The 12,435-nt window shown below is 44.2% G+C and overlaps 1 protein-coding gene across 9 annotated transcripts in view; it reads right to left on the bottom strand.

Annotated features, from left to right (window-relative positions):
• The window catches only part of SYNJ1 (synaptojanin 1), a 49,582-nt gene extending 37,422 nt beyond the window's left edge, over positions 1-12,160 (bottom strand). For 4 of the 9 annotated variants that reach the window (XM_082278826.1, XM_082278829.1, XM_082278830.1 and 1 more), the window contains exons 1-5: positions 11,938-12,160; positions 9,896-10,041; positions 3,201-3,287; positions 2,540-2,807; positions 1,198-1,423 (exon numbers count right to left, since the gene is read on the bottom strand). In XM_082278826.1, coding sequence (XP_082134952.1) covers positions 1,198-1,423; positions 2,540-2,807; positions 3,201-3,287; positions 9,896-10,019 — 705 coding nt within the window. In that variant the 5' untranslated portion in view covers positions 10,020-10,041; positions 11,938-12,160. Of the gene's footprint in view, positions 1-1,197; positions 1,424-2,539; positions 2,808-3,200; positions 3,288-9,895; positions 10,042-11,339; positions 11,374-11,937 lie in introns of those variants that run through there. The other 5 variants (XM_082278833.1, XM_082278831.1, XM_082278834.1 and 2 more) reach the window with 3 other exon arrangements.
• Between the last annotated feature and the right edge of the window lie 275 nt (positions 12,161-12,435).

Here is a 12,435-nt window from a genome sequence, read left to right as displayed (position 1 = left end):
TAATTATCACAGTGTAAGATTTTAGACCTCTTAGCCTTAACTAAATGTGGAGCAAATAAAATATTTATGTATTACACATTCCACACTACCAGCTAAAATACTGCGTTTCCGAGACTTCTCTTTATCCTCTCTGAACAATTCCTACAAAAAGTTCCGTCGCTCTCACGCTCCCTTGCAGAATCACAATTCACAATGTGTAAGGAAATACAGCTTTTATTATTTGGGCTTGAGTAATTTCTGCACTAGGAGTAAGATAAATAACTTGGTAAGACTTCTCTGCAGGAACAGTTAAAATAAACACCAATGCACAGAAAATCACCATGCAGCCTACTCAGAACACTTGCACAGATTTCCTGCATCAGAAACCAACATAGCACCATCCATGAAGTATCCAGGAAAGGACACCTGAAGTGGAATAACACGCCACAGCCGTTCAGTGACATTGGCACGCCAGGAAACTCGGGCAGAGAAAGCGTAACAAGAGCGTTCTGACTAAACTCCTTAAACTGGAGGTGTAGAAGCAGAGCCCTTCCTGGACAAAGCCCTCCTTCAGTCACCTGGGTTCTCGAAGGAGTCAGTGAGTCAGCCAGAGAAACCTAGGAGCATGAACACAGCTGCAGGACCAACCCCTCGGGAATAGGTTATCATGGAAAGTGAGCCAAGGAAAGCCAGCAAAGAAAGATTTAGCAGGTTCTCCCATTTCTGTATAATGAGGGCAGAGCTATGAAATCCAAGGCAGCAGAATTACAGCGGCTTTACAAGCTGCCATTCAGAGGAGCTGTGCTAAGTGGAATGCTTTTATCTTTCCCGAGCCACCGGACACCAGTGTTTTGGTATTTGCCAAAAAATCCCTTTTGCCCATTTCTTTTACTTTAGATTAGCTCAGGCCAGAAGTGGCACATGCGGCCATGCGGCTCAAGGGGCTCAGGGGAAGCACAGCTACCCACAGGAGTTCAGCACCTTCTTAAGCTACTGCAACTCAGACCCAGGCATGCCCTGACCATAAGCCACACTAAAAACCAAGATGATCAAGTTACGTAACCTACTTAGCTTCCTAATTTAGCACCAAAGAAACTATTCCAATATCTGCTGGTGGCAGGCTTGACTTGAAATTTGTCGATTTAGAGCAAAAATCTAACCACACGTGGGCTTATACTGGCTCGTCAGCCAAGCCATGGGCACTGGAGCATAACATACCTGCTCTGTTTCAACGAAATTGGCAACGTGACCATCATCATTTGTTCCCCGGACATTAAATCTGGTGCCAGCCCGTTCACAGCTTAGTCGTGAAATGAGACAAGCCTTTGCCTGCTTGTGAGCTGCATAAATTGTCCTGATCTCCACTCCTCCACACATGAGACGTAACAACCAGTCATCACAATTCACACCATAGTGCTTCAGATGTAAATGCAGTGACTGGTTCCTATCAGGGAGAAAACAACCATCAAATAAGTGGAAGGAATTACAATCCAGCTCAAACTGTTAAGCCAACTACTAACTCCTTACAATTTACATCTACTAGCACAAGTAAGAACAGGAAAATAGGCATGCGATAGTTTTGTGATGTAACTTTCATTTAAATGTCCCCAAAAGAGCAAAGTTTACAAGAGACCTGAGCTTACTTTCTACCTTCATCATTTTGTCTTATACTTGATCAGATTCCTCCACCTGACCGAAATAGCGGCAGAGACTAGAGAAGCATTGGCTCATATGCCAGAGCTGGCTTGGTGTATTTTGGCCAGAAGAGAGGGAAGCATGTAGCTTTTCACCTGTTCTAACAGCGTAAAGCCAAGCCTTCAGCACCCTTCTGAGGTTCTTGGACACACAGAGTGTTTTTAACAGATGTTGAAGGGACCAGAATTTCTGACATGACAGTGTGCGTTACTGGCATTATTTAAGCTGCTGATTGGCAGAAACAGCAGGATTCCTTCTACCAAAAACTCTTTATGTGAAAACTTACACTTTATTCAAAAATATCCAGTAAAAGAATAGTGAGTGCAGCAGCCAAGCAAAGTGCACTTTGTAGCACAGCCTACCTGCCGTCTCAATAAAATCAGCAATTTTCTGAGTAACAAAACTTTTGAAGTGCTTTCATAAGTTGAAAACCCCCTTGGAACCTACCTATAAACACCACACCATTTTAGAACCCAGAATGTACAAAACAGTAATTTTTTTTCTTTGAAGCTTCATTACCACACCCATTTAAAAAACTGACACAACTGATGAAGAACTAAGAGGCACCAAAACTGAAACACAACACGACAGCAGATGTTCAGATGAAAATACAATATAAGCAGTAAAAAAATCTGTCTGTGTCTTCCGAATAAGAAACTCAAAGCAGTCACAGAAACATCCTGTCATTAGTACCATACTTCTGCCCTTAAGAGTTCAAGAAATGCTATTCTATCTCCTCAAGATTTGTGGGAGAAAGGTGTACGTGTAAGAGCTGGGAAAGACAAGGATAAAAACTTGCCAGGCATTACTTTGTGGAAGGATTCATTACTCTACATAATGCTTGCTGAACCAATTCTGAACTCACCAAAAGAACCTGTTGTCAGTACTGTGCTCCTGCATGCTGCGGTGAGCACTGAGACTCAGGTCTAAGCTGACACCAGTTGCAGACCACGCAAAATAAAAGTTCCCGGAGTTGAGCACTTTGCGCACTTCTGAAATACGATCCTCATCTGTTGGGTCAACTCGCAAGGACACAAACTCGGTGGAAGTAACTCGGAAAACTTCAGAGTCCTGAATCTTTCCCACAGACATGCATCCTGTTACCAGAACCAGATAATGTAACAGCGTGTCTCCTGCAAAACAAGGAAAGGCACAGGTAAGAGAATGGATCTTAGCATAGTAGGATGTTGATTCATTTATGTGCTAAAGGCATGCAAGCCCACCTCAGTTTGCCTGAAAAAAGTACAAAAAGAACCAACACCTAGAACACATTCCCAAGTTCAACAGAAGAAAAGGAGAAACTACACTGCAAAGAACAGGGATTGCAAAACCGAAAGTTATTTTTGTCCACTACCTCATTTCTGGGAGGGCTCCAAACTTGTAAGTTACTCTACAAAGAAAAAACCAAAACAACAAACCAAATAGAAAAAAATGAGCCCAGTTCCTGTTGCAAAGATCCAGTTTTACAGGAGCAGCACAGTATTCTTCCCCAAATGAAAAAGTCAAGTTCTACATATTTGACTCACCAAGGTTTAATCTTAACACCCCCAAGAGGCCATACGCATCCATGACTTTGGAGTACGTATTCTTGATTGTGTCTTTTTCTGCAGAAGCTGTGGAGAGAAAACCACAGTAAGATTTGCTGATGTAAAAGCCCTGATACTATGGCACCAAGAACGAGCCACTTCAAACTGAAAACCTGAGGGATTACGAAAGCAGTGTTTACGTGACGCTTCTGGAAAAAAAATCAAAATGTATGAGCATATGGCACTTTATAATGGGAAATGAGAATTTGATTCTATGACACAGTATGATCACGCTATGTCTTTAAGCAAGAAAAAAAGGACCTGCAAAAGCTCCAAGTGGTATTAAAGAAGTACACTGGCATTTTTAACAACATCATCTCTTATAAAAAGCATCTACAACACAGACAAATAAGACGCCTGAGAATGCTCTCCTACAATTAAAATTAGTGCTAAATGTTGCTTTTTTCCTGAAAAGATTACCCTTTTTCTCCAAGAATAAAACCATGATGTGGCAGTATTATCTCTAAAAACATCATCACGAGTGCATTTTAACTATCTTAGATACATTCCAAGCAAATCCAAACTCTTTCAGGTCCACAAAAACTGGTATTTAAAAGCCATGTCATAGATGAATTAGGAAGACACAATTTTCACAGACGGTTTTGGAAAAAAAACCCAAAACAACTCTGTCATATTTTAGAAGAAATTGAAGTGTATCTGCCATTGCTCCCCCGCGAGTAAAGTGTACATTTCAGCCCTTTCATCAGCACTAGAACAGCCCAGCCCGCAAGCTTGGCTGCAGAGCAGCAGGATCCCACCCATCCTGAGCTTCTTCTCGTGACCGAGACTGCACCAGAAGGGCAAGACCAACAATTTCAGCTTTGCCACTGGATCTACAGGGATCAAGATGCTGTGGGTACCTAGAATCAGCACCACTTCCCTTTGACACTAAAAACCGCAGAATATGACATGAAGAAGAGTAAATCAAAATGCCTGTTGCCCTGGAATTCTGCTGTGCTCTCTCTCTCTCTCACACTAGCTATGCCATTTAGAATAAAACCTGTATTTTCTTTAGAATAAAAAAAGCACTCTTTTACTTAGAATTCTCTTCCTAACAAGTATTCCCTAATCTCAGTATAGCTCTGCCTGTGCACAAGCCCACCCCTTCTGTTCCGCCAGCTCTTTTACTGAAGTGGATCAGACAATTTAATATAGATCAAACAATTATTTAACCACAGCTTGATAACCCCATTCAATGTTTCAGTAAGTGGATTTTTAAAAAGTTTCTTTACCTTATTGCACTGATACCTATTGCACTAATATTCCTGTAATACAGATGTAATAAAAAAAGTTATAGCAGCAGGAGGATTTATTTCCAAAGTCCTCACTCAGGGTAAGTGTTAAGAACCTGCAGCCAATCTAAAAACATGTCGTCAGCATCACCAAACTGTGTTTTTCTAAACCAGAAAACCACTGGGCTGGAAAGAACTTCTTAACTTCAGACCATGGTTCTTCCAATCTGTTTTTAGAAAGGGTTTAAAGATGCCAATGTACTCTTCTAAACTCAGCTTTCCATAACCAGAAAGCTGCCGTGATCTTCCTCCATATTTGAAACTATTACGGAAAGATAAGGTTTTGTTTCAAACTTCTTGCAGGATTTTTCTTAAAGGTGCCTGCTGAGATTTAATGACATGTCAGAACAATGCCTTTTCTGTCTTCTATGGATTTATTCTCTTTTCCATTGCAGAGAATGCTGAATATCCTCATTAAGCCCTACTAAGTAAATGCCCAAAGTAAATGAAGTAACATGGGCTTTGCAAATTCGGACCAACAAGAAAGGCCAACAAAGGCTAATAAAGCAGCAAAGGGTTGCAAAAGCAACCAACCAAATAAAAATAGAGAAACCTACCGTGACTAATGAATTCTTATTTTCTTAAAGTGCCCAAGAACCAACCAAAAGCATTTTTTGCCATGTTTTCAGTTACATTGGACTTAATTCAGTGTGAACTCCAAGCTTTTCCACAGCAACCATCTAAGTGTTTCTATCTTACACTGCCTGCTCTTTTCCCACCTCGATTTGTTTTTTAAGGCCAAGATTCACAGGGGAAAATGGCAAATATGGCATCCTTTCCTCCATCCTGCCCTGGTCCTTGCTCACCAACTCCAGGCTTTTGCTTTCGGGGCAGTGTACAAGAAGGAACTTTCCGTGGTTGGAAGTGTTACAACACCGAGAACAAGCACTAGAAACTTCTGAAAACCAAGATGAAATCAGGAAGACATAGCTACACCACACTCCTTTCCATTCTCTTCCCAAGGGGCTCTATGCAGTCTCCTCAACAGGCCAAGGTCTGCTCTCCAGAAGCTCAAGGCACCAGTCCTACTGACCCCTATCCTTAGTCCTACAAAAATGGAAAAATGTTATGCTTTCATGATGACTATCAAGCAATATTAAGAAACCTAAACCAAACTAACAAAAAACTCCACAAAACCACAACACCTATGAAGTGATTTTCAAATCAATTTGTAATGTACCTCTGAAAAAAGCCAGAAAGCCCCATTTGCAGTATCAAGAGAAAAACAACAAAATTTCAAGTCAGTATTTATTAAGGATTAACAGATAACAGCATTTAAAAATGTAATCTGTAATAAGCACACCTTATCAATCACAGAGTCATTTAAGAAAGGTGACCGATTCAATTATTTTGAAGGCAACATGTCAACCCTCCCAGTGTGACCCAAATGGAACCCCATCAACAATCCTGTTTGCAGGACAATCTGGTTCAACATGTATCCTGCTTCATTCCAGATCCAGAAATCAGTTTCCCAGTTTTAACAATTAAAAGGCTCAGATCACATTAAAAGTCACCATGCAGGCTTTCTATGGTTGGGTTCTCTTCTTGGTGGGCTCCCAGGGTGCCGTGAGACAACACATTTCAAGTTAGTGGCTACAGTTTCCAGGTAGAATATGGGACTCTGAGCTGGGAACAAAACCCCAATCCTGAAATTATGTGCATTTCCTTCAGACCCAAGACTTCTCACTTACATCAGGTGAGAAAAAGTCCACACTACTGTCACTTGAAAAGATGTAGAACCTGAAAAATCTGAAAAAAAAATCTGAAAAATTTATTAACACAATCTGGTTTTGAGGCTTTCAAGGATTTTGACAAATTAGGACAGTGAAATTTTTGGTATTTAAATTAAAGCTAACACCTAAATATTACCACAGAGGTGACATCAAAATCAGAATGGAGTCGCCACCTCTCATTTATTAAATTAACCAACCAAAGAACTGTTTAATTAGTTTTGATACCTCTTTTATTGACACACCCCTCACGCTGGCTCAGATCAGGATGCTGGGGATGAGGGGACACTGCCAGATTGCTTTTCAAGGCCTGGTGAGATCACCTTGGTCTAAATTCATGGAATAACTTTCTTACTAAGAAGTGGTCTGAGTAGCACTGCTAACCATGGCAGTGAATAACTACCAGGGTGCCTGCTGCACACAGGTTAATACAGCTCTTACTTCAGCTCCAGAGAGGCCAGGTGGGCACTGTGCCTCCTCCTGCTCACACCCACTCTCTCCTCAGCTTTCCTCTGACACCGAAGTCCAAGGATGTGCGTGATGCTCCTGCTCGGTGTGCTCACGGCTCAGTGTTTTCCCAGACAGAATGTTCTCCACGGCAGCCGACAGGAGTAAAGACAGCTTCCCACTCGTTTTGGGATGACTCACCAGCAGGAAGAGGGAGAGAGAACACACTCCTGCCCAGTAAGGGAAATCTTTCCAGGTAAGACATCTCAGAGAGTCCTATTTCAAAGAATAAATATACTGCCTATTTCATATGGAATATAAGAAGAATAGATCTATGACATCCTCCCTCTAAATTCTAAACAAATCAGCAGTGAAGCTGCTGACATTTAAACCCAGGTGCTCTCACCAGGCTTTGAAAAGGATCCCCTCAGACTCCAGCTACCAGGGCCGTGCTGACCAAAGTGGTGTTGAATGTACAAAAGAAAGCAAAGTGTTGCTAAGGTGTTTTGGTCACAGCAATATTAGTCAATCCACACAGAACACTTCCAGCAGAAGCATGGCCTGGGCTGCTTCCACGTTCAGACTGAACAGCTACACAACCACCACCTCTGAACTATCACTTCAACCCTTTTCCCTGCTTCCCTCCAACTTGGCTGACTGGAACAGCACATGGCACGCACACCGAAAATCACCCACCATCTGAGCTGTGCAGCATTTCCTACCGAGGCTGAGCTAAATCCTCTGAATCATCTTGCAGTGCCTCACCGAGGGCACAGGGGAGGAAGGTTAATGCAGTTGTCCTTCCCTCAGCAAAATGACAGATGTGCTTCCTTTAAGATGACGTTTAAAGGATCAGTAAGCTTTCGTTCCTTTCTGTTAGCCCACCTCAAAGCCAAATTTCTGTACGTGGATATTCCAGGAGGTGCAGTTCACTAAGGCTCTCGGAACTGAGCCACATGAATCAGTTTTAATGCTAAAGTGTATTTCACTAGGCTGTGCATACATTATACATTCTACATACAGGTAAGAACTACGATCAGGTATAAACACCTTATTTAATCTCCAGTATTTATTAAAATATTTGGAAAACTGTCTAACAGTTTTGAGGTCAGTATTGTCAATTTTTGTAGTCTAAAAAGCGGTAGCACCATCATCAAAACTCAGAAGTTTTTGACAGTTTAAAGTGCCGCTGTTCTGGATTTAAATTGATATGTACTTGATCTAACCATTTTTCTATCCATCCACACAGATTTTACAAACATGGGAAATCTTTCCCAAGGGACAGTATTTCATTAACTTTGTCTGTTATCTGTACCAATACCTGGAAGTTTATACAGCGACAGACTGGAATCTTCCGGCTGGATTCTGTGACATGACTAGCGAGACAGAGAAGTAGCAATTCCCAGATCTTCCCTGGGCACTAATAATTGTACTCCTTTAAATACGCATTGAAAAGAACAGATACCAGATGGGAACAGCAGGCAGAAAAAGAGAAGGAAAAAACCTGACCTAGGGAACTTCTGGGCATTTTCTGCTGTCAGTTTAAGATTGTGATCTTACAACCATTAAGAAAAGTATCAGAACCTAAAGAATTTAGGGAATCCAATGGAAAAAAAGGAATTAAAGAAAAATGCCACTGCTGAATATTCATTGGAAAACTATGCCCATGTACCAGACAGAGAAAAAGTAAGCAGTATCCTGATAAAGCTTACTGAAAACAATACTCAGTGACTACTTCCACCTGAGTATGAACATTTGCTATGGTGTAACCTTCCAATTAGAATTCCAGGGACAGTGCTTTGCAGATTAATAACCAGCTATCACTAAGTACAGAACCCGGGGGAGAGAGGCTTTCAAACTTCCTTCAGGTCTGGCTTCCTCTGCTTGGTAACAACAAGGCAGAGAAGGCGGCAAGAACTTTAACATGGGTTTTATGTTAAGGGAAGGACGTTTGTCCAGGTGCCTACAGTGTATTCCAGCACAAGAAGTGACTTACTGCCCCTTCTGAGCATAACCTTCAGGAACAAGTAATTTTTCATCTGTTGGCCTTTAAGTAGCTTATGCAAGTTCTGTAATTACTAAACACAGGCTAAAACAACCTTTTCCACAAATCTTCAAAATATTTTATGGCTTGCACTAAACCTGTTCACTACCTTTATGACTGGACACTTATTCCCAAACGACACTACAGTGCCTTACATGGATACTGCTACCAAAGTCAATGAGATTACTTAAATACGTAGTAAGAAGAAACTGTGCCAGAAAAAAAAAGAGAATTTCAAAAATAGGAGAAGAGCACCCACTGTTCACCTGGACCAACATACAGCTGCAGCAACCGCATCAGTGCCAGGCTTCTAACAGGTGCTGGCTAAAGAGAAAACTACTTTCATGGTATGAAAACTTTCTATAAAAGAGCCAAAATCAAGCTCAGAAACGCTGTGCAACAAGGTGCTTTGACTTGGTAAAGAACACAAACATATTTAATCATTTTATGTATTTTAAAAGCCTATGTACAGGCCTTATGGTTCTCCTCTGCACTTCTCATTTTAGTGTCCTCCAACAAAGAAAAAATGGAGGGCCAAGAATTTAAGGGAAATATCTCACGCATTTCTCACTTAGAACATGTAAAAATAACTCTGCAGTGCAAGACACCTTGCTCCAAATATTACTCATTTTATTACGAGAAAAATCAATAGAGAGTTTTGAGCTAGGTTAAAAAACACAGGGACAAAATAAAGCTAAAATCAAAAAGCCATCAAAAAATCATACACAATGACATAAAACCAAAATATAACATTTAAGAATATAGAATTTATTATTATGAAACGCAACACAGAGTATTAGCTTGTAAATGAATTACCATGTATTCAAAATGCGGTTGATGAGAAACAAAGAAATAAGATGTTGTTGGAAGCCATTATAAGAAAATTTAGTGGACATGAAAATATACATGCATAATAAAATGCAATTAAATGTGTAAAATTCTCTCTCAACTGATGAAGATAAGAAAATGTCTCTTTTCCTTTTCTCATTTAAATCAGAAGCCTCTCCATTAGCAAACAGGAAAAGAGACCTGCTGCTTCTTTACATTCCACAAATAAATGGCTCACACAGAGTCAATCTGCCACCTTTCTAACACCGTAGTTATCAAAACAGATCGACTTACAGAGGACAGCCACAGCTCCAGACTCAAACATGAGACATTCTTCTCTGTTTCTGGTTTCCACGATCACACTGAAGGGAAGTGGATCCAGCTTGTGATAGACACGGTATCCTTTACTGAAAGCCATTTTGCCTCGATCGCAGGCAGCCCTGCCCAACACAAGATGATGTTAGTGAAACTTCCCCGTACTTCCAGACACCTCCCGCGAAGCGGGTTTGACTCTCATCCTTTCCTAGGGATTTTGCGTGTTCAACAAAAACAAACAACAAAAACCTCCACTCCCTCTTTCTACCGCATGAGACGTTTAGCTACGTTCCAAAACAAGTACAGGGATTAGCTAAAGACGACATAACAGTGTTTCAAAACCAGAACTACACAGAGAAACACCTTTCAAAATATGGATTTATTTAAAAGCTTCTTGGAGACAACTAGAATTTTGCAGAATCCCACACTGGTTTGTGTTGGAAGGGACCTTAAAGTTCATCCAGTTCCACCCCCTGCCCATGGGCAGGGCCACATTCCAATATCCCGGGTTGCTCCAAGACCCATCCAACCTGGCCTTGGACACTTCCAGGGATCCGGGGGCAGCCACAGCTTCTCTGGGCACCCTGTGCCAGGGCCTCACCGCCTTCCCAGGGAACATACCTAAATCTAATCCTACTCTCTTTTAGTTTAAAGCAATTTCTTTCCCAATACTTAATAAATATGATTCCTTCTTAGGGAAATAGAAAAAGAAAAGGAGGTTTTCCAGCTACCAGCAATACGGAAGAGAAGCAACCACCTTCATGGTAAACTAATGCCAAAAGCAGAGGGGCAGCCTTCCATTTTTTTAAGACCTATTTTACTAATTCTGACCTTGTACAAAAGGTCAGTATATTTTTAACACTGAAGCCGTCAAGATCGTTCAAAAATGTCAACCTATTTTCGGCTTTTTTTTGCCTTTTTTTTTTTTTTCTTTTTTAAACGAAAGCAGGGTTTGGTTTGGATTTAAACCCTGCCCTGCGGCGGCTGAAACATCGCAGTGTCGTACTGGTGACGCTGCCCATCAGCCACACACGAGCGAGATCTTAATAAAAACCCACAAAACTCGCACACTGCAACAAACCATAAACAAATGCGAGAGCACCCCAATTTTCCGTGCTAAGGCTTGGGAAAACGCAGCGAAGGAGGATTGCTCCGGAGCGCCTGCAGCGGGGCTTTCTGCCCTCCCTTCCCGGCAGCTCCCTGACCTCCAGAGCGGACACGCACTTGCCGCTCCGGCCTCTCCCCGACCGCTCCGCGCCCGGGCGGGCTCAGGGCACGGCCAAGCCGCGGGGCTCCCACCGCCGGGCCGGCACTGCCCACACAGCGCAGCGGGACACGCCTGGCAGCGCCCGCTCCATCGCCCCTGGCACCCGAGCCCGTAGGAGCTCCCCCCGACCCCCGCCCCACCACAGCCCCCACTCACCGTCCGTCCGCCCGCCCGCCCGCCCCGCCCGGTGCCGCGGAGCCGGCGGGATCCGCTTCCTCCCGGCCCCGCGTCCTTCCGCACTGCGCCGCCCGCCCCGGAAGGGAGGGGACGGGGGTGGGCACTGGGGCCGCCGTGGGACGGAGCTATGGTTTAAACAAACCGAGCCGTGCGTTGAGCGCAGCCAATCGTAAGCCCAGCTGCGGGATTATTACGAGGAGCAAAACGTAAGGGACAGGCTCAGGAGCAGCCGTGCAGACTGAGCCGCCACTGAGTCACCGCGCTGGGCAAAGAGCTGCGGTACTCACAGCGCCTCGGGTCGCGTGGGAGCCGGCCAGAGCCGGCGTCTTCCCGACAGCAGTCGTGGAATAGAACCGTGGAATATCCCGAGTTAGAAGGGACCCATAACGATCATCAGTCCAGCCCCTGGCCCTGCACAGACACCCCAACAATCCCACCCTATGCATCCCTGAGAGCGCTGTCCAAACGCTCCTGGAGCTCTGGCAGCCTCGGGGCCGTGCCCATTCCCTGGGGAGCCTGGCCAGTGCCCAGCACCCTCTGCGGGAAGAGCGTTCTTGTGATATCCAGCCTAACCCACCCCTGACACAGCTCCAGCCGTTCCCTCGGGTCCTGTCACAGAAAGCAGACATCAGAGCTGCGCCTCGGGAGGAAGCTGCAGACCCCTAAAGAGTTCCCAGCTCAATCTCTTCTGCAGCTGAAGAAGTCCCGTACCCTCAGCCGCTCGTATGGCTCAACATGGTCTTAGTGAAGAGCGCGGAGTTTTCCACTGCAGAGGCAGACTCCACAGCTGCCCAAGCCAAGGGGATTTTCCCCCTTCCTGGCGCAGCTGCCGCTGGCACAGCGGGAACAGGGCCGCCGGAGAAAAGTCACCCGCGCCTTCCGCGCCACGGGGAGCGCTTGGGCGGACACGGGGGCGGGCAGGGGCGGAACCGCAGCCGCCGGTGCAGCGCCTATCGCGGGGCCCCGCCCCTGCGGGTACCGCCTGCAGCTTCCGCTGCATCATCCCCACAGCCCCTGCACTCCTCGCGCCCCGCTGAGATGCCTCGGATTGCCCCGGGGGGTCCTGTGCTGGAGC

This window comes from Coloeus monedula (genome assembly GCF_965178545.1).
Source record: "Coloeus monedula genome assembly, chromosome: 3".
NCBI classification, from domain to species: domain Eukaryota; kingdom Metazoa; phylum Chordata; class Aves; order Passeriformes; family Corvidae; genus Coloeus; species Coloeus monedula.
Note: the sequence above shows the minus strand (reverse complement) of the source record. Positions and strands in the feature narration are given on the sequence as shown.